Raw genomic sequence first — 21,291 nt, 5'->3', positions numbered from 1 at the left:
TGTGGGCTCCGTGTGGAGAGTGACAGAGCTGCAGTCAGGGAGGGGTTTGATGGCTAATACGTGCTGGTGAGGTCTGTTCTGTTCTGTCGCTTATGAAGCCAAGAAAAGATGTGTGGGGTTTTATGGTGGTTGCTCTTTTTTTGCCATCCCAACAGTTGTTTTTACGGGGAATTTGAATTGCATAGCCAAGGGGTGACAGAGCAAAGCAACCTCAGCGGGTGTGAGCTGATGAAATGTGAGTCGGTGCTGTCTGTGGTGATTCTCCTTGGGGCTTGTACCCACAACTGTGGGGTCCCCAGGCCAACGGTCTAACCCGTAGGCCGGTCCAGAACCCACCCCACCTCCCTCTCTTCAGGGCATTCCTTATCCTGCCTTCCTGATGGGGCAGCTGGTGCCGAGATGCTGCAGCACCAGAAGCTACCCGGGCGATCTTGTAATTATTTCAGGATTGTGACCAATGACTGACAATTGCAGTCTGCAAGCAGATTACCCACAAAATACCTGCTCCCACCTTGACTGCAGGATAGAGGTAGCAGATGCAGATACTTACTGCTGTGATGTTGTGAGCCAGATTGTTATTTACTGTACTGCCTAGTCCACCCTGAGTTTTTATACCAGGATAGCCACGTGGGTTGGGGGGGTAGGAGGGGACGTGCCTGCCTGCCTGCCTTCCTGAGTTTTTATACCAAGATAGCCACTTGGTTTAGGGTGTGTGTGTGTGTGTGTGTGTGTGTGTGTGTGTGTGTGTGTGTGTGTGTGTGTGTGTGTGTGTGTGTGTGTGTGTGTGTGTGTGTGTGTGTGTGTGTTAACCCAGGATAGTTAAACCAACACAATTCCTAATGTGGACACTTATATAAAGCTTTATTTTACTATGTTAGAGAGACAAGGTGAGTCCGGTAATTTCTGCTACCAGTATAGTTTATTCCCCTTGCCATATATGAATAGGATCTACCAAGATAACTGTGTCAGGGATTGTTCTGGAGTAACTAAAGGGTATGTGAGCCATGTGGTTCTTTTACAAGTGCTCTGGCAGTGTAAAGGGCATTCAAAATCGATAGAAATTCTTTGAGACTGACAGCGTGCTGTGAAGGGGTGTTGGTGTTCCTGGAAATGAGAATCAGATGCTGTGCTTTTTACCTTGTGATGAAGTGTGAATATTTTCAGATGCTTTTAGTAACCAGCAGCATTCTCAGAATCTACCTCTAGCTACCACTTGAGACGGCACTGAGGGCCTATTTTGGCAGAGAGGGTCTGTGGCTGTCTTTATAAACCGTTTTTATTCCCAATATAATTATTAAAGTGGTAAAATAAGATAATTAATTCTTGGAATAGACTCCTAGCGAGCTCCAGGGAGACCGCTCTGGTTCTTACAAAGCCCCAACTTCAAAGGAGTTCCTCTGCTAAGAGCACCTCCCCAGAATCTGTGCGGCTTTCCAGCCTGTGTCACTTGGCTAATAAGAGTTCAAACATCTAGTAACAAAGCCTTACTCTTGAACTGAATGCTTTCGGAGCAGATCATGCCTGCTTAAGAACACTCCAGCTTGGAACTCAAGTTGCAAAGTGGATGAGAAACAGAAAACACTGTGCTTAGGGATGTGAGGCAAATACACACATATGGGCTTTTATCTGTGTTCTGATGCTATTTAAAATACATATCGTGCATGTCAAGGCTGCTCATTTAGAATCCTTTGTCCAGGTGATTTTTCTGCCTTTCACATCCTCTGGATTTTATCATTGGTATAACATTTTCCACCTGTGACGACAGACTCTGGATTGCATCTGATCCCCCTCCAACCAGGGAAGGTTACAGAGAGGGCCAAACCCGCCCTGCCTTTTTCCTGCAAATCTTCCATGGGCATTAGCTGGCATTTGTCATTAGCTGGCATTTGTGAGAGGGAGATGAGTAGGGTTTGATCCCTGTTGTTGACATGGTTTCCCCCTGTTCTGGGGCGCTGTAGACCTGGCGAGGTGAGCCATTCTTTCAAATCATGTCATTCATGATTAAATGGAATAGAACAGATGTTTAAGCAACTGCTTTAGGGGGCCTAGTCTGGTGCTGGTTCCCAATGAATTTAAATCACTAAATATTAATATTCATGAGAGCTATAGCTCTAATATCCTCATGCCTCAGTGGAAGCAGTTAGACTTATAGGACTGAAATCCTATGGTTTCTATGAATCATAGTCATAGGTCTCAAGAGGTCATCTAGTCCAGTCCCCTGCACTCATGGCAGGACTAGGTATTATTTAGACCATCCCTCACAGATGTTTGTCTAACCCTTCCTAAAAATCTCCCGTGATGGAGATCTGACAGCGTCTGGATTGGATGGATTTGTAATTGTCATGTTGTCTCAACCCTTCTCATCCATATTTCTTGTTCCTTCCTACTTGTCAGCCTCCAGAAATTGAAATTCAGGATGTCGTTAGAAAGTTAGATTTAGACTCATTTAAGGCCAGGAGGCAAGATTAGGTCATGTCGTCTGCCTTCCTGCAGAACACAGGGCGGAGAAAATTCACCTCCTCCGGGCAGGTTAGTTAGGATTTAATGTGGCACCATGTGCACACAAATATGATGCTTTTACCATATATGGGGGAGGGACAAGATGTCCTCAGGAACAGAGGTTGCATTGCAGCTTGCATTAGTTTTAACTATTGCCAAGATGCTTTCATGCCGGGAGAATTAGCTCTTATACAGTGAAATGAATGTTACCATGCACTGTTGAATGGTTGCCACTGCCATCTGCTGGTGAGGATCCGAACTGCTCCCCTGTGCAGGCTTGCTAAGATGTAAATGAGGTTCTCCTTAGCACAACCAGTCGTGCACTCTTCTTTTTGGAGCAGAAGCTACAAGTTCCACCCTTGCTGTCCCAATGAGCCATGCCTGCAGCACAGTGATACCATGGGTTCCCTAGATGGCAAGGGACTTCTTCCACTACAGGTAAGACTGTATTACGTACAGTCACTAGCTCTGACCCAGTTGTTCCTATTACGTCCCAGGAAATTCCTTTAAGATATTTAACATGACCTGGGGTGAAATCCTAGTTCCAGTGACATTGGTGACAAAGCAAATCAGCATTTCACCCTGGTTTATTTTATTAACAACAAACATTTTAATTAGTCTTTCCAAGTAGGAAGTGTTTGTCCAGGAGACATTGCCACATGGTCTTGAACTTGCTTTGTGCTTAGTAGGATCAAAGGATCCATGGGATTCTGTGTAGAGTGCGTTGGGGTGACAAGGAACATCAAATGAGCACGGACACTAGCACAGTTGTTCTTCAGCACAAAGTGACATTAAGGACACATATTTAGTGTTCTGTGACGAGCTCATTCAGGGTCTGGCTGCACTGAAGCTGGGTGTAAATTTCCATCTCGGGCGGACAGACCCGTGGAAGCTCAATCCGTTAATTCAGACAAATGCAACCTGGCCCCACTCTTTTCAATTCAAGACATTGCTGCATAGATCACAACCAGTGCTTTGACCCTATGATCCCCTCCCTTTGAAGCCCTCCACCAGCTCTGTCTTTTTTATCACGTCACTTTTAAGACTCGTCGTGACTCTTCACAGCAGCCTAGCCCTGACTCGTTCATTCTCACGGTGTTGACTCCTGCCTCCGACCAGGCCTCCATCACCCACCTGTTAAATTCCCAGCCAGCCCTTTAGTGCTGTCTCCCATCCTGCCCTCCCATTTTCATATCCTGCTGTCTCATTGTCATCTTGATTCCTGCACCTGCACAGAATTGGTGGTATTGGGGCTTCCCGGGGATGAAGGAATCTACCCATGTGTATGAGCTTGCAGGGTTGGGGCCGCAAAGACTGGTTGTTTCTACAGCACTTTAGTGATGCAAAGCTTGGCACCAGCATTGTAAAGATTGTCACAATCCAGTACAGGAATGTGGCTCATTCACAAAACTGTCCCGCCTTCTATGAGCCTTGTATATCACCAGGTTATGCGTAGACCGCCACAATTGGCAACTCATTTATTAGGTGATTAAGTCTTATTGGGTATTGATTCTTTCCAGTATTGAAAACAAATAATGCACACTGACCCTACTAGGCTTAGTTGTGTAATAGCTGTAAGGCCAATTAATAAGCTTGGAACAAGGGTGGATTGTAATTTTCCACCACAGCCCAAGCTGTGGCTGTGTAGGAGGGAGGGCGCACAGGTCACATTCCCGAAGGAGCTATCCATTGTATACGTGTACATTCTCCTTGACCATAAAGACTGGGGGTATGTCTACACTGCAATTAATAACCCATGGTTGGTCTATGCCAGCTGATTCAGGCCTGTGGGACTAAGACTACAAAGTGAGAGGGTCCCAGAGTAGATGTACCCTTAGGCCTTGTCTCCACCTAATGGGAGATCAATGCTGCGGAGATCAATTTCCCTGGGGTTGATTTAGTGGGTCTAGTAAGGACACACTAAATTGAGCACTGATCATGCTCCCGTTGACTCCGGTACTTCACCAGGTCACAAGAAGTAAGTGAAGTCTATGGCAGAGTTTCTCTCATCAACCTCCTGCAGTGGGGATGTAAGTTGAACTAAGGTATGTCGACTCTAGCTAATTCATGCCGTGATTGATCTTCCAGAGATGGATTTATCAAGTCTAGCTAAGACATGCAAAATCGAACTCAGAGGGTGTACCCGCCGGCGTCCAATACTCCTGCTTTTGTGAGGAGTCAGGAAAGCCCACTGTGGGGATGGCGCCAAGTTCGGCTTAAGGTTAGCCGACTCCAGCTATGTATTCAATGTAGCTGGAGTTGCGTACCTTAAGCCAAGTTGCTGGATCTAGTTGGACTTTGCCCACTATGTAGACCAGTCCTGAGTGTCTCATGATCTTTAATGTATTTACCCTCCCACACATGCCTAGAAAGCAAGGCAGTGCTGTTATCCAAGAGTAGTGTGAGATGGGGTTTGTGTGTGTGTGTGTGTGTGTGTGTGTGTGTGTGTGTGTGTGTGTGTACACTCTTGCTGGGAGGAGGGGGAGTGGGGTAATTCCCAGCTCAAAGAGAATTTTCCACACTATGTCCTGAGTGAGCTCACCCACTAAAAATTGAGTGGGGATGGAAAGGGCGGGGAGGATTAGCCTTTCCCAAGTACATGCTGTGCACCTTGGAGGGGTTGTGTTCCTGCTGCTCTCGCTGCCCTCACCTACCTGTTATCTTTAGCCCACTTGCTCAATCAGCGCTAGGGTGGGTATGTCTCTTTGTGCTGGAAACTACACCCCTGTCCTCTCCAAGTGTGGACAGTCCTTACGCGACTTCCCCAAACTCACACAAGAAGCTCAGGGTGGAGCACTGACCAATCCTAGCTCTCTGTCACGAGAATCACAGGTCCGATGATGCATACCCAAGGGGGGGAAGGACAGAACCAGGTGGACCGTTTTAGCAAATAAAAGATATTTATTTATAACAGTGATGAATTTATAGTATTTATTCTCAGATTTTTAATACACCGTGTTAATAATGAATTTACAGTATTTATTATATTTATTCTACGATTTCTAGTTAAACGTGTCAGAAATATAACGATGGGAATGGCAAGGGAAATAGTCTCTATTCTAAAGAGATCCAGCTACACTAATTAATAACTACAAACTCTATGTACTACCCAAAACAACTACAACACTAAGCTTATACAACAACGAAAATCAAATCATACATACCAGCTTACATAGCACACGGAACATTTCAAAGATATCGGTTCAGTTGCGAAGGCCTTGGTTATGCCCGAGAGTCGGGGGAGGTGGCTGGTTGATTGATCAGGCCGGCAGCGCTTTGGAGTATACAGGAAGGCACACGCACGGTGATACGTGTATTGCGAAGACCTCCTCGAGCGAACTGTGCGATGGGTATTTATCCCCAAGTCTGCACATCGCTTTCCCACGCTTGCATATTACCATATACAGCCCAACGGTCACCAAGTGGGGGTCTGTGTCCCAGGGGTTGGGCAGAAACTGCAGATTTCATGCGACCAGGTAAGCCCCGCAGTTCTCACACCAAAATGACAAGTGGGAGAGTCTGAGGCTATTTTCCCCTTTTCACACCTTCCCTTTTTCTAAAGGCAATGGTATGCAGGAAGGGTGCGGCCAGTTTCGCCCAAGGAGTACTGCAGCCCACTATAGCAAGAGCGGCCTGGCCAAACTTTTTTACTGGGGGGGGCAGGGTTTTTTTTTCTAACACTCTCCTGAGTCCTAAGTTGTTGCTATTATTTATTATTTAGGAGTCCTAGACATGGATCAGGGCATGGGTGGCAGGTGAAGGCCCAGCTTGGGAAGGGAAGTCCCAGCCCCTCCCCTTCTGCCTGAAGCCCCCCTCCCTCCCGGAGTAAGCCCCGCTCACCCCCAGCCTGATCCTTCCTGGCCACCTGGAGGGCTGAGGTTGCTGTGCTGTGGCTCCAACTTCAACTCTTCTGTGCGGCTGGGGCATGTAGGCAGTTTTGGGAAGGCTGTGCCTTCCTTGCCTCCGTTACTAAACACCCATGGGTCAGGGTTCCACTGTGCTCGGTGCTGAACAAAGACAGCACAGAGAAACAGTCCCTGCTCCAAAGAGTTTACAGCTTAAGGACAAGACAAGAGACAACAGACGGAGACAGATAAATGAGAGAGATGTGACAGTCTTGGTCGGCATGACAGACCGTGGTATCAGCACCCTGGCAGCCTGATCTTTGTCAGGCTTTCTGCAGGCCCTGTGGCAAATGAGTTTTAAGGGGGGCTTTGTAGGAGGATAACGAATGCTCTTGTGGGGATGTTTGCATGTTTCCTTCCAAGCCTCAGGGGCAGCCTGGAGAAGGCATGAAAGCTCTTGTTTGAAAATGTAACAAGCAGGCGATGGAAGCTGGTGTAATTGGCATGTCGGAACCATCCATTTATATCTCAGTAGCAAATGAGAGATGGCAGGTAGGGTTGGGAAAGGCTGTTATGAGCCCTTAAATTGATCACAAGCCTCTGATGCTCAATGCGGTTAGAGAAGGAGGAGCTAGCAGGTGAATTCAAAGAGGGGGTGACATGGTCTAAGTGACAAGTTAGGAAAATGTTCTTTGCAGCTGTATTCTGGTGGGGGAAGATTGCATTTGTCAAGGAAAGATGCTGCAGTAATCAAGATGCAAGGTGACGAGAGCTTCCATCCTTTCTCTCAAGGGAACTTTGGCTGAGTCAGCCAGAATTCCTTCCAGGGCTTTGGGGGAAGGCACACAAGAGTGGCAGCTGAGTAATTCTTGCTGCAATTTTACTGAAGACTTTACCCTTGGGCAGCCAGCCAGCCTGGAAAATAGCAGCATGGCCAGTAAAAGTGATATACATGTGAGTGAAAACGTAGACTGGGCAAAATTGGCCTACCTTAAGTGGACCTATAACAGTATGTGCCATTCATAATAATGTGTGTGTGTGTGTGTGTACATGGATGCACATCTGTGCAGAGACAGACATTTAACATGTGAGAATAATCCCAGTAACCTACAAAGGTTCCATTTTGTCAATCAGTAACTTACGCAGAGAAACACTCGATTTGTAAAGTATGTATGGGGCAGCACAGTCATATAAAGTACAAGAAGTAGAAATGTACGTACTGGGGCTTTTCTTATCCTATTGAAATCTCTGGAAAAAAATCCTGTTGATTTTAGTAGGCTTGGCGACGGTCCCTAATGTACCTTAAAATAAAGGGAAGGAGCTATTTTACTGCCTTTCTTTATTATTATTATTATTCATTATTTATTATTTATTTAGTGAGTTTTGATGTAGCCCCGACTCTAATAGCATGCTAGAAACTTTCAGCATGACTTTGGAGGCCATATTGAGGATGCAGTGACATTCTAAGGAATCGTGAAAGTTTCCATGGGAATTGGTTTCTCATGTGAAACTTGACTATTAATGATACTTGAATTATGCATTTGGGAATAAAAGCAGAAATAATCTTTTTCCTGCTTCAGTTCTTTTTTCTTATTTCCTAAATGTCTTTTTAACCCCAGAAAGCCAAAGAGAACAAGGGTGGCCTTGTGAGCAAGACATTGACACAGAACTCGGGAGAACTAGATTTAAAACCTGGCTCAACTACAGATTTCCAACGTGACCTTGGGCAAGTCATTTAATCTCTCTGTGACTCTACCTGTACAACAAGCTTGATAACAACACATTACTTGTCATATCTGCTAGTTGCTAGCATTGCTAGTTATGAGCCCTTTGGGGAAAGATTGTCTCTTAAGGCTCTTTTAAATGCAAATGTTGTACCAATGTAGTAATATGGGTTTGCAAAGTTGTAGAGCAGGGCAAAGGGGCTTATATTGGTAAAGCTCAGGAAATAATACTGACTTACTCTTCAGCTCTTTTTGTAATACCCCTCCTTTGACACTGATATACAGGCAGTCCCCGGGTTACGTACAAGATAGGGACTGTAGGTTTGTTCTTAAGTTGAATTTGTATGTAAGTCGGAACTGGTGTCCAGATTCAGCCGCTGCTGAAACTGATCAGTTTCAACAGCGGCTGAATCTGGACGCCAGTTCTGACTTACATACAGATTCAACTTAAGAACCCCAGGCTCCGCGGCTTTGCTCTGCTTTGCTCCCCGTCCCGGGGAGCAAAGCCGCGGAGCACGCGGGCAGATGACAATGACGCGTCTGGGCTGTCCGCTGCCCCCGTGTACCGCCACTTTGCTTCCTCTCCCTGGTCTGCTGGAGACCAGGGAGAGGGAGGGCCCCGTTCGTAACTGCGGATCCGACATAAGTCGGATCCGCGTAACTCGGGGACTGCCTGTACAGGCTAACCCTCTCTATATAGCACCCTTGGGACCTGACCAGTGCCAAACCAGAGAATTTCCAGAACCACAGGAGTTCAACATTGTCTAGCCGCATTACCAACACTTCCACTGCTTACTGGGCTCTTAGAAGACATTTAGGGGTAAATTAGAGCTAAATAACAGCACGAAACATTGAGAGCCAGGACTGGTGGCTGTAAACAAATGTTATGGGGCCATGGGAACCTTGACCACACCCGTGATAAGTGGACATGCAGCTAACTAAAATCATGCTGGATCATGGAAGTTGCTGGACCAAAGAGTGCCGGACACTAGAGAGGTTCATCCTGTATAAGCACCTTCATGTAAGTGTATCTAAAAGCAACTAAGAGGTTGCAACAAATTAATTATCCCTGGTTTCTTTTCAGATCTCCACAGGGGAGAAACGCTCTAGTTGACTTCCCTTACTCCTTGCAACAGTGAGGAGTATTAGCACTGATGGGGATGCCCTCAAGTATTTTATTTAGCAGGTCTTTATTAGACCTACTAAATCGAGCTCTGGAAAGATTGATTGCCAGAGCATCGATCCTCCAGTAAGTGGAGACATGGCCTAAGATAAATATTGACTTACTCTTCAGCTCTTTTTGTAATACCCCTCCTTTGACACTGACAAAGAGAATGTCAGATTTCCGTGGTGTGAGAAATAGATGGGTTCTTCTGGTGTGGGCAAGGATGCGGACGTGAGGGAGAGGGCTGTGCTTGTCTTTCAAGGCTGGAGTCTCCATTCTAGATATCCAGGCCTGGAGCTGAGATTTTCAAAGGGGCTGCTTGACTATCCATAGAAGTTGGGCCCCGAACTGCTTCAGATGGCTTGGAAAATCCCCAGGCATTATTCAGTGAAACCCAGAATGGGCCAGCACATTTTAAAAGGGGAGGAAGTTTTAGATTTGGAAACCATGGCTGTAATATGTGTGGGCTTTTCCTCCCACTTGGGAATGTAATTGATTAATACATTTCTTTTAAAAGTGCAGCACATTAGTACACTTAGCAAGGCAAATTAAATAACAGACAGGTTGATAAAACCCGTTTTATTTGCAACATGCAAACATGGAATGGCAAGTTAGCAAATGGCAAGTATTTATTAGAATGAGTTACACTCCTAGTTCCATTATTGTATTGAACTTTATGCTCTAATTATTCATCTTGATATGCAGGCTAGGTCAGCATGTATGTTTTGAAGTTGGGTTTCACTTTTTAAATAATGATTACTAAAGTTAGAAAGATCTATCTCCCTGTCTTAGGGTTTTATGTGCTGCCTGTCACCATAGTATCTGAGTACAGTACCTTTCACATAAAGTTAATAGAAACAGCAAAGTCTCAGTGGACTTCACAGAGTCTGAATATTGTCATGAGCAGGGCTTGACAAATGGCGAAAACCGCTCGCCAGCCCCGTACTGCGCATGCGCGAGAGTCGCATTGCACATGTGTGCGCAGCGAATAAACGGGGCACGCGGCTGAAATCTACTCGCCATGGGGGATAGATTGTATAGTTTGTCGAGCCCTGATCATGAGGTTCCTTGGGTGAGCAATTTCAAACTGGATCAGTCCTTAAGAGATCACGGAGGTGCTAGAGAAATTGTAATTCAGTCAGTAGATGCTCTTTGATACGTGGCCCATTTGTTTACGGGCCGTGGTGTGGTTTGGATTTACACGGGGCTCAACACACAGCCCGCGAGTGAGAGCCAAAATGAAAAAGTAGTCAATATGATAGTCTTCTGTTGATGTGTGTGTTAGTAGTTAAATTCCTGGACTGTCTTTGCTCATTAAAAGTGCTGTCATATGGGTGGAAATCGGGTAAATATTGCATTGTATTAATATCAGTAGAACTGACTTAAATGGGGCCTGCGTGTTATGTAGTCTTGCCTTATTCTTTGTATTCATGGCCATCACTGTGAAAGAAGCCATTTGCATATATTTGCACGCATATGCAACCACACTTAAGTTGTGACCCTCTGCACGTGCTGTGAGAATCATTGTGGCCCCCGGGGCTTCCAAAATTGAGTAGCCCTGGGCTAGTCCTTGAATATGATGCAAGGGGCATCCTGCCATTGGAGCGCTGCTTTTCTGACAAGGTGTACATTGAAATCCTGATCGCTTGTGGCCATTTAACATAAAACACTTCATGGCCAATTTCAGTAAAATAGAACGTCAGTTTCAGTCTCCTGTCTTCATACTAGGTTAGATTTATTAATTACTTGGCTGCCTAAACTCTCCTCGTGGTTATCATTTATTACTCATTAAATGCTACCGAGCAGTACAAGACATGGGAAAAGAGGCATGGTCCTTGCCCTGAGGTGTTTGCACACGAAGCGGATGGAAAACACAAACCAGACACTCCACGTCCCAGGCAACTCTGAGGAACAGGAAGTTTGACCCTCCTTTGGGGGGACAAATAACCATGCAGCTTCCAATGCTGAGAAGATTTTGAGCAAGCTGATGGTGCAACAAGTGCCCGTGCCAAGGCCTGTGTCTGCCAACCTCTCTGGTTCTCTTGGCCTCATTGCTTCCTGTGACACCACAGCTCAGACATCAGCCACCACGCTTGAAAGACCTCACATTGGTAGGTTCTGTAGGGTGGAAGTGGGAGCACATGGGTTAATATTGACTCTTCAATAGATATGACTGGTTATGTAATATTCAGTGGTTATATGACTGGATGGTAGGATGATGCACACACAGAAGACAATCCAACCGTCCCCGTTTTACCAGTCTCCTACTGTTAATGCTGATTCCTAGGGAGATGGGCTATCTAGTAGGAAGAGAAAACCAGCTCTATGAAGTTGGCACTTCTACCCCCTGGCCCTCCAGGTAATACGGATCTGGTAGGTTTTTGCCCCCTTGCAGATGGGGGCAACAGCGTGAACTCTTTCAAGAGAGGAACGCAAATGCAGACAAACGAAATTGCAAATGAAGCGTGGATTTGAATTTCCCACGCTTCATTTGCATAATTGCATCCGAGCGCTATTTCGAAATACCCTATTTTGAAAAAAGAAACGCAGTCTAGACACGGTTGTTTTGAAAGAAGACCCTTCTTTTGAAATAACCCTTACTCCTTATAAAATGAGTTTTAAGAGTTATTTCGAAAGAAGGGTTTTCTTTCTAAATAACTGTCTAGACTGCATTTCTTTTTTCAAAATAGGGTATTTCGAAATAGCGCCCGAACGCAATTATGCAAATGAAGCACAGGAAATTCAAATCCGCGTTTCATTTGCAATTTCGTTCATCTGCATTTGCATTCCTCTCTCGAAAGAGGAATGCAATGTAGACATACCCTATGACGCCGTCTTTTCATCAGTTCCTCTCCTGGTGAGGACGCCAGCTTTCAACAGCTGTCCCCAACTCAACACAGAGTTCGTTCCTCCCTCAAAGGCTGCATTAGTGGGGCAATAAGTGATGAGCATCTACATTGTTTTCAGATTTCTGAGGAGACTTGCTCGTTTGTTGGTTATGGTGGATTTCTGCTGAAGAGGGCGGCTTAGCTCCCGTTGGTTGCAGCACAATACATTGTAAAGTCTCAGCTTTAAGGACAGCCACTTGGAGGAAGCAAACTAAACACTGAAGAAGGCAAAGACGAGTTTAAATGTTATATCAGTGCGTGGCATTTAAGTGAAAAATGAGGACAAAAGGGGAAAAATGTGCCTGTTTGACATGTAATTATAAGGATTGATTTCCAAGCGTCATTCCTGTTGGAGTGAGCCTTTGAAAAGGAGTCTGTGACTTGCCTGTATGTGGAACCAAAACTGTGGTCGGCTGAAGGAGGAGCAGCTCATTCATGCAGCTAATTGTTGTTTCTGTGAGGCATAAAATGATCTGGGCCTTGTGTATTGCATCGCCAGAGAATTAGCCCCCGGGCTTCAGAGCTGTGCACCAGAATCTCTGCTTGCATTCTGAAAACTAGATTATAAGTGGGATTCTCAGAATCCATCAGAATTGCCCTAAGGGTTCTCACCCATTGAATTCAATGGAAACAGGTTTACACTTGGTCTTCATCTGTTTGAAGAAGAGACAAAAGATGTGACCTGAGTGGAGCTGATGGCGTGATATCACCTAAGTGTGCAGAAAGCCTGAAGAAATTGCTTGAGAGGTGTGACCCATCCTGTTTATCCTATCGCCTTGTCATTTTGAGGTTTCAAAGTCAATCTCCAGCATCTTGACAATTGAAAATACAAAGATAGGATAAAGGAAACTGGATTTAATATCAACAGATGAAACTCCGAGCCTACTGCACTGGCTGAATTATTCATTTTCATATTTAATTCAGTAATGTGAACACATGCCAATCCGAATGTAAGCTTCGGTAGACCTGATAACTTCCTTCTGGCTACTGTACCTAACTGCACCTGCGTTTGGTCTGGCATCTCTGTCAAACACGCCCCCTCTTTTGTGGCTCCCTTGATGTAAATGCAAGGTCAGGCCGGGAGCTAGCTAGATACACAAACATCTTGTGCCTGGCTCTTTGTGGAAGAGTTGCAAGAGTGGTATGTTAAATGGCTATTCCCGCAATCTTACAGTACTGTATTCTTAATCCACTGCAAAGTGACTTTTCTTTTTCTAAAAGCATGATAAGATTTGGGTTTTATCATGCCCTTATTTTTTCCCTAGCTCATTATACAATACTTCAGTCCCCTGCACCCATGCAGGACTGACTAACTGGGCTATCGAGGTCTCCAGTCCTATGCAGTCATAACACCTTGTGTGATGTAGTAGGGCATGCTGTCTGCTCTATAACCCAGTGTGGTATGGTGGTGCCTTGCTGGTTGCTGGGCTTGGGCAGTGGGTGACCTCCACTGGTGGCTATTTGTAGCACGGCCCAACAGGACAGCAGATGAGACACTAGGCAAGGGTCTCACAACCTGTCTGACAGGTTGCCTCCCAGAGAGATACAAAGGGAGGAAGGCAGAGACCAACCCCTGTCTGGGGAGCAGGGCTGGAAGAGTCAGTTTCTGTCTGAGAAGCAGTGGGGAGGGGGCTGGGATTGTAGGGCCCAGCCACCCCCCATCTCAAAGGGGGGGGTCCTGAGACCTCCTAGCCCCAGCGCTGGTCAGTTTCAGCAGCGGCTGAATCTGGATGCCAGTTCCGATTTACATACAGATTCAACTTAAGAACAAACCTACAGTCCCTATCTTGTACATAACCCGGGGGCTGCCTGTAAGTAAATAACTTTTCCTTATTTGCTTTCTCCCTCCCTGTCATGACCTCTATCATATCTTCCCCCTCCCCCAGTCTCTCCCAGACAGACTAATGCATTTCCATTGTGAAAGGTGATTGTGTCGTTGCTCTGCACCTTGTGCAGGCATTTCTGGCAGTGCAGAGTGGGGGTGAAAGGCCCCCAGATCAGCATGTGTACTTGGGCAAGACACCGTGTCAGGTGATGATGAATCAGGCCAAAGTTACCCTGAATGCTGCGCCTAGTGGTCTGGCTTTTGAAAACCCAGCTTTTGATCCTGCGCAGCACTGAGGCGTGGTCAGACAGATGGAGGGAAAGAGCATTTTGTGGCGCCTGTAATGTGTTACAAGACCACAGTATTAATGACGTATTATGTTCAGGTTGTGGTGCTAATTGGTCCCGTCATAGGCTGGGTGAGAGGCCAAACAGCAAGCAAACCGGTTTATCCTCTCCCTTGTGCGGGATAATCCCTTCTGGTCAGGGCTAGGGAAAGTGGGGGTCAGCAATCTGGGGAGGATTAGGCACGGTTGTGTCCCTATTGGATCAGTTAGGCTGTTACCAAATAGAAGGCCCATCTCCTGGGCTTCCAAGCCAGCATTGTTCACCTGCAAGTCATTGTAGTGTTAGTTTAAAAAAAAAAAAAAAGGACACCGGGATGGATCCTACTTAAACAAGCATGTTTAAAGAGTCAGTCTCAGGCTGAAAGGGATCCTGGTAGAAAAAATGTGGTCACTACCAGTGTTCCCTGTAAGCTGAGTACTTGGGCTGCTGCCCAGGAGAAATTAAAATGCCGCCTCGCTGGTTGGCAGCGTGCCCACAGCCAGCAGTGTGTGTTTCTATTGGTGGTGCACATCTGCATATGCTGCGGGGCACAGAACAAAACTTATTCCACACCTGGATGGGAAAAGTTAGAGGGAATGTTGGTCACAACCATCTACTGTCTGCTAGAAAGGGAGGGAGGGGGCTGTAGAAAGCTAGCAGAGCCCCAAAGTCGGAAGTTCCAAGCAGAGAAGTGGTCATGCAGGATCTGCTGGGAAGAAAGCTGGGTCTGTTATTCCCTTTGGCAGATTTTTGAGCTCTTCCTGAATAGCTATTTGTAAAGCTTCCCTTCCCTTGCAAGTGGCAGCTCCATGGGAGGGCAAACTCGATAATCTGCTTTACCTCAAGAGGAATCCATATGCTGGGCCACCGAGGGCTTCCCCAGGCTCGCACGTGTATATTCTCCCCTGCCCTGGCGGAATTCCACAGCTGAAACCCAGTGGCTTTTGGTCCCCTTCGTTTCTTACACACGTCCCTGCCCGTTTGCACAGGTGGTTACTAGCAGAGTGGTGCTGCCGGCTGTCCGGCCGCTTTGCACGGAACGTCGCTGCTGGTGACACTCAAACACCCTTTAATAATGTAAGCGCCAAAGCTCCCATCCCTCTGTGAGCCATGCTGCAGACCCACTTCGATCGGAGACATTCATTAGTGTTGTTTGCCAAAAGGTTTATGTAACAGATGTTACAAAGGAGAGAGAGAGAGACACACACACACGCACGGAGCAATGCTGGAAGAGCTGTTGGGGTGCTGGAGGGAGGATATTCCGTGGGACTAAAGTAGCTCAGAGACACAGCTGCTTCTGCTAAACGGCAACTAATGTCTCTGTGTGACCATGCTGTATTTTCAGCTTGTCATCATGGCTGGGACCGTTCTGCTCGCCTACTACTTCGAGTGCACTGACACTTTCCAGGTGCACATCCAGGGCTTCTTCTGCCAGGATGGAGATTTGATGAAGCCTTACCCAGGAGCAGAGGACGAGAGCTTTATTTCCCCGCTTGTGTTGTATTGCGTGCTGGCTTCAACTCCCACTGCTATTGTAAGTATAAAAGCACTTTCCTTCTTCAATAGTGATGCAAGAAAACAAGCAAGGAGAAATTCCTGCCGTCCCTGAATTTCCTTGTAGTCTCTCCTCTTTTCAGCTGTAATTGATGTATGTTTCTGTGGGAGCAAAACAAAGGTGCAGACTAATAAAATCCACATCAGTTATTCACAGAGGTTCTGGTTAATTTTAGTACTATTCAAATGCACCATGAAGCTTCCGATAGTGTAAGAATATACAGTAGCTAGCTCACTTGAATACTTGGTTATGAATTGCGGGACTTCCAGAGAGGCCTCAAATGCAAAGATTATGTGTTCTTGGCAATGAAATAGCTAGAATAAGATTTGAATCAGACCTGAAAAGAACATTATTTGCTGCTCTTCTGAATAGACTGGACTGCTCAGGGCTCTTCTTGGTTTCTAGTTATTGACAAGTGCAAATGTGCTTTATTTTTATGACTTGCACCCGTCTCTCTTTATCTGATTTTTAATAAAATTATCCCCAGTGTGGTTATATCTGCTAAAGCCATTTTTAAGTAGCAGGACACCAAAAGCTCTAAACTGCTTATTAAAGTCACTTAATCTCAGAAATGTTGTGTTTCTTCTTTTTGTGCACACAAAAAAAAACAAATATAGCCAGCTTTGTTAATTATGTAGGTAAATGAACAAGTTAATTAGATATTGTCCTTTTTGCATGTCTTTTTTCTGCAAAGCTGTTAACTCTTACATGTGGATCTTTCAGAGGGATAATTGCACAAGTGTATGTCTTCACGTTTCTTGGGATTTCTTTTTTTCTTTTTAGTTTTGCAAATTTGGGATCATAATGGAACTAATAAACAGGCAATACAGAAAAAAATAATCAGAAGAAATAAGGGGAAGACTTTTAGAAATGGCTAAGGGATTTAGGTGCCCAAGTCCTGCTGAAAGCCAATGAGATTTGTATGCTTACTTCCCTTAGGCAGTTTTGAAAATCTTCCCTAGCAGCAATTGTATTTTGTGCATGAGAACTCCAGGCTCAATAGGCAATTTGACTTGGTCAAGTGGATTTAATGCTGCACCAATTTCAGAGTTTGCAAATGAAGGAGCTGCATGGTGACCAGGGACTGTTATCTCTTGACACTCATCGTTTCCCACCAAAATATATGTTGTGCCATGTAAGGAAGTAGCCTTTGGAAAGCCGTGTTTGTACAGGGAGATTTAACTCACTCCCCACTATGGATTTGTTACTGCACAATTGAACTTGACGGGAGACTTGTCTTTGAATTTCAGGAAAACGATGTCATGTGAGGTGGCACGGTTCTCTGGGAGCTTCTCCCCTTGGGAGTCTCCATGTGGGCAAGGCTCAGTTGCTGTGGCATTTTCCATTTTGTTTTGCGGGGGAAACATTTCTCCTCATTCCCAAAAGTCAGTGATAGGCTTTTTCTTTCTCAAGACCCCTCAGCTACCTCCTGTGGCTAAGGAGCTGGGGGGAGGCGGGGGTCATCTCTGGAGCCCATCAGGGCTGATCCTTCCTCAATCACACACTAATGTGAGGTGCTTCTGCGGCCGGGAGCTGACCAGTGCTGCCTTTGTGGCATAAGTAACTCTTTCCACCCTCGGGAATGGCAAACTCAAAGATCTGTTGGACCGGCCCTCTGCAAAGCCCTTTTGTTGCATGTTCTGGTGTCTAGAGGTGGATTCTCTTTCCCATCTAATCTCAAAACAAAAGCGTGCGCCTCGTATCTTGAAACTTTAACTGTTTGGTCTGAGTCCGTTCAATACATTTCTGAGACGTCCTTCCCCATTTCTTTCCGAGCCTCTATTTTCCTCTGAAGCTCTTTCTGTGCACATCTTCCTTGCCCCCCAGTCACCGGAAGGATCTCTAATCAAGTCTCAGCAATCCGTGCCATATTTCAGCCTCTCTAAACCATCACTCACACCCCTAGCCTGCATGACAAGGTCAGTGTGTATTGCACTGCCTACCAAATCCCATTGCATGCATGTTCTCATTGATTTTTTTACAGCCCTGGCAGCTACTGGAAAGGGATTTGAAAACCAGTGTAGCCCGCTGGTGGTTCAGCCAAATACATGTATCCTGTCTCTTCCACGTATGTTGTGGTAATTGTATCCTCAAGAGAACAACCCCAAATTAGGTTTCCTTCTCCAACACCAAGCTGCTTCCCATTAAGAACTCCTCTGTGGCCCGTGGTACAGATGGATGTGCAAGATACAAGTTTTAGTTAATGCCGTGGTCAGTTCTCCCATTGGTGTATCCACCTACCTCTTCTACACATGAATAAGAGTCACGTGCGTGTACAGAGAGCCTGCATTCATTGCAAATTAATCCACAGCTTCACTCTGTTATACTCCGCTTTCAAGGCTAGTCATTGTCAGCCCACAGCCAGGCCTGCAGAAAGTGCATTAAAATCAAGGCTAACGACAGTCCTGTTTTATAGCCACGATCTCCACAAGTGAGGTTATTGCTGCTGCTGCTGTTACAAGACAGTCTGCAGGATCATTTGATAAGAGCTGCCTGCGCTTGGGGGAAGGGGTCTAGGAGACACTACCTCACTTCAGATTAACCCATAAACCATGAACGACGGGCTGCTTCGGGCTTACCAGACACGCTGCACGCGCTTGGAAGCAGAGTAATGGGTCAGTTCGGCTAAGAGGATTTTATTGCTGTGAATCTGATTTGCCCTTTTTTTGTCACAGCGCCAACACCACATGGCATGAGGGGAGTAACTAATAACCCAGCTTCTTGGCATTGCAAACAAAAACAACGGGGGAGAGTTTGGTAAAACCACACGCCTAGCCTGGTGCATACGGTAGCTTACAGCAGCCAAGCATGCTGAGTTGGAATCCCTTGTGCTCATGTTTGAATGTTCTAATTCTAGTCCAGCTTTGAAGGGAGTTTGTTAATGAATACAGGGCATCTTGTGAAAAGGTTGGGTTTTGGGGGGTTTATTTTTGCAAGCCAAGTTGGAATCAAACGGCTGTGACTGCGGGTGGCAAGCAAAATGCATGCATGAATCTGCGTACCCCCAAGCACATTAAACGCTCGTCGGAAACACTCTTCTCATTTGGGAGCATACTGTGTGCGCTTTCAGCTGTTGAGTACCTGCAACATAAATGAGGCTCCCCCCTACTTCTGCTCTCGTTGAAACTCGCTGTTGTGCAAGTAGAGCCATTAAGCTATTTCCCCTGCTTCGCTGAATATTTAATCATGAGGCGTGTGTGTGTGTCACAAGCCTCTTTTGATGTTGTTACTGATGTAACCTTTTGCTGTCTGATAAAGGGATGTCCCTGCAAGGGGGAGTGCTTGCATCTCATTGGATCACTGTTAAATAAATAAAAGGCACGCACACTGGTCTCAAATCTGGAAATTGCATTTTTCACCCCCGTGGAGGAGAGTTCAAAGAGCTTCATCTTGCTCTGCTCATTTGTAATTCTGGACTCCCAAGTGCGGTGAAATTAGCATCTTCTCTGTACAGCAGTGGAAGAGTGGTGAATGAAATGGCAATTTGCACCTAAACCAGGACAGAGGGGCTTTTTTTTTCTATTTCAGAAAAACTGTTGGCATTTTTTTCTGAAGCTGGGCCTCCTCTGGATTATAAATTGTCACCTCTCGAGTCTTCACCTTTCCTTTAGTTGTGGTGTAGAAGAATCTTTCCTGGAGTCGTGTTACCAGGAACTGTGTTTCTTTTACATGCTACCTGGAGTGACAGCTAGTTCCTGGAACAGTGAAAACCTCAACAAGAAGACGTCCTCAGCTGGGATCAATTGGCCCAGATCTGTTGGCATCAGAGGAGCTAGACTGATTAACAGCAGCCTGAGCACCCTAGAATCATAGAACCATAGAGCTGGAAGAGACCTCCGAGTGTCATCAAGTCCAGTCCCCTGCCTTAGGCAGAACCAATCCCAACTAAATCAACCCGGCCAGGGCTCTGTCAAGCAGAGACTTAAACACCTCTAGGGATGGAGACTCCATTACTTCCCTAGGTAACCCATTCCAGTGCTTTACCATTCTCCTAGTGAAATAGTTTTTCCTAATATCCAACCTGGACCTCTCCCACCGCAACTTGAGACCATTGCTCCTTGTTCACGTGGGGCTGAAGCCTGAGCAATGTAGCTTTACAGGATTCCCTTAGCACGGGGACCTGGGTAGTTGGCCAGCTTGCCACCCCCCGAAGGCTGGCACTGAGTCTAGAGTAACACAGGCTGCTGGGATCATGGAGTCATTTTGATTGTCAAAAGGCAGTCGCGCTGCCATGCTGTTTGAGACCCACTGAGTTAGCTATTAGGAAAAACCTTCTAACTATAGTTCTGAAACGGGCTTCTAATGGAGATTATGGAATCTTTAAAAAACAGGTGGGACAGACACCTGTGAAGGATGGTCTAAAGTGACTTGGTCCTGTCTCAGTGCAGGGGGTTTCTTTCTTCACTGTCCCACGCCTTAAAGAGATTGCAGTATACAAAGTCAGGAAGACCATCGCCATAGCACCTTAAGTCTTCATCGGGTATTACTGTCCTGGACTACGGTCGACATACACAGAAATCACTGCAGGTTCAGAAAGCCAGGTGTTTTTAAAGTCTCAAATTAGACAGTGCAGGTATCTAATAATCGGACTGATTCTCACCAACCTCCAGTGGTTTAATGGGCAGTTGTCCCCAGGAAAGAAACAAAGTGGCAGGGTGGATTTTCAGAGGTGGGTTTTCAAAATGAGAGTTGTGTTTCTGAGATACATAGGGTACTTACTTCATAATGTTAGCTGGATTTCCAGGGATGGGAATTGTAAAAATTAAGGGCAGAATAAAAATATCAGCACAGTTCATCTGTGTGCGTAACCCACATCTGCTCAGCATGGCACTCTGTGCCTCCTAGAGAGAGAAGGGTTACATATGGAGTCCGATGAGCCAGCTACAGCATTGATTAACAGAGTTGGTTCTTTTAGCTAAGGCCAAGTCTACATTAGGGGGCAAAGTCAAACTAAGGTACATAACTCCAGCTACTTGAATAGCATAGCTAGAGTCAATGTACCTTATAGTTTGACTTACCGCGGCATCCGCACTGCCAGGGGTTGATGGGTAGTCTTCCATCGACTACTCTTACTCCTTGCAACCTGGTAGAGTACTGGTATTGACGATTGTGCGATCAGCGGTTGATTTAGTGGGTCTAATAAGGCCCCTCTAAATCGACCCTCGGGAAATTGAGCTCCTGGTGAGTGGAGACAAGGCCTCAGGCAGTAGTGGTTCATGCTTTGAAATCTAAGGTCCCAGGTTTGATCTTTACTGCTACTGACCTAACCAGGGACGTCCCACCGCACATCTGTAAATATAGTATGTACATAAGATAGACTTCAGCACTTTTGATGTCTGACTAGCAAAAAAGATGATTGGCTGTTTCACTGCCCTTCAAGACTAATTCCCCAAATATGGAGTTACTGTGCTTGGGCCACATAGTCGTTACAGAATTCAAGGCTGCTTCTTACACTGGACTGTCC

General features: G+C 45.8%; 1 protein-coding gene across 3 annotated transcripts in view; it reads left to right on the top strand.

Moving 5' to 3' along the window:
* PLPPR1 (phospholipid phosphatase related 1) overlaps nt 1–21,291 on the top strand; it is a 167,959-nt gene that overhangs the window by 114,751 nt on the left and 31,917 nt on the right. For all 3 annotated transcript variants that reach the window (XM_075931388.1, XM_075931389.1, XM_075931390.1), the window contains one exon: nt 15,618–15,806. In XM_075931388.1, the coding sequence (XP_075787503.1) occupies nt 15,618–15,806 (189 nt within the window). The remainder of the gene's footprint in view (nt 1–15,617; nt 15,807–21,291) is intronic.

This window comes from Pelodiscus sinensis, chromosome 6 (assembly GCF_049634645.1).
Source record: "Pelodiscus sinensis isolate JC-2024 chromosome 6, ASM4963464v1, whole genome shotgun sequence".
Taxonomy (NCBI): domain Eukaryota; kingdom Metazoa; phylum Chordata; order Testudines; family Trionychidae; genus Pelodiscus; species Pelodiscus sinensis.
The sequence above is the reverse complement of the archived record's forward strand: the minus strand, read 5'-3'. Positions and strand labels throughout refer to the sequence as shown.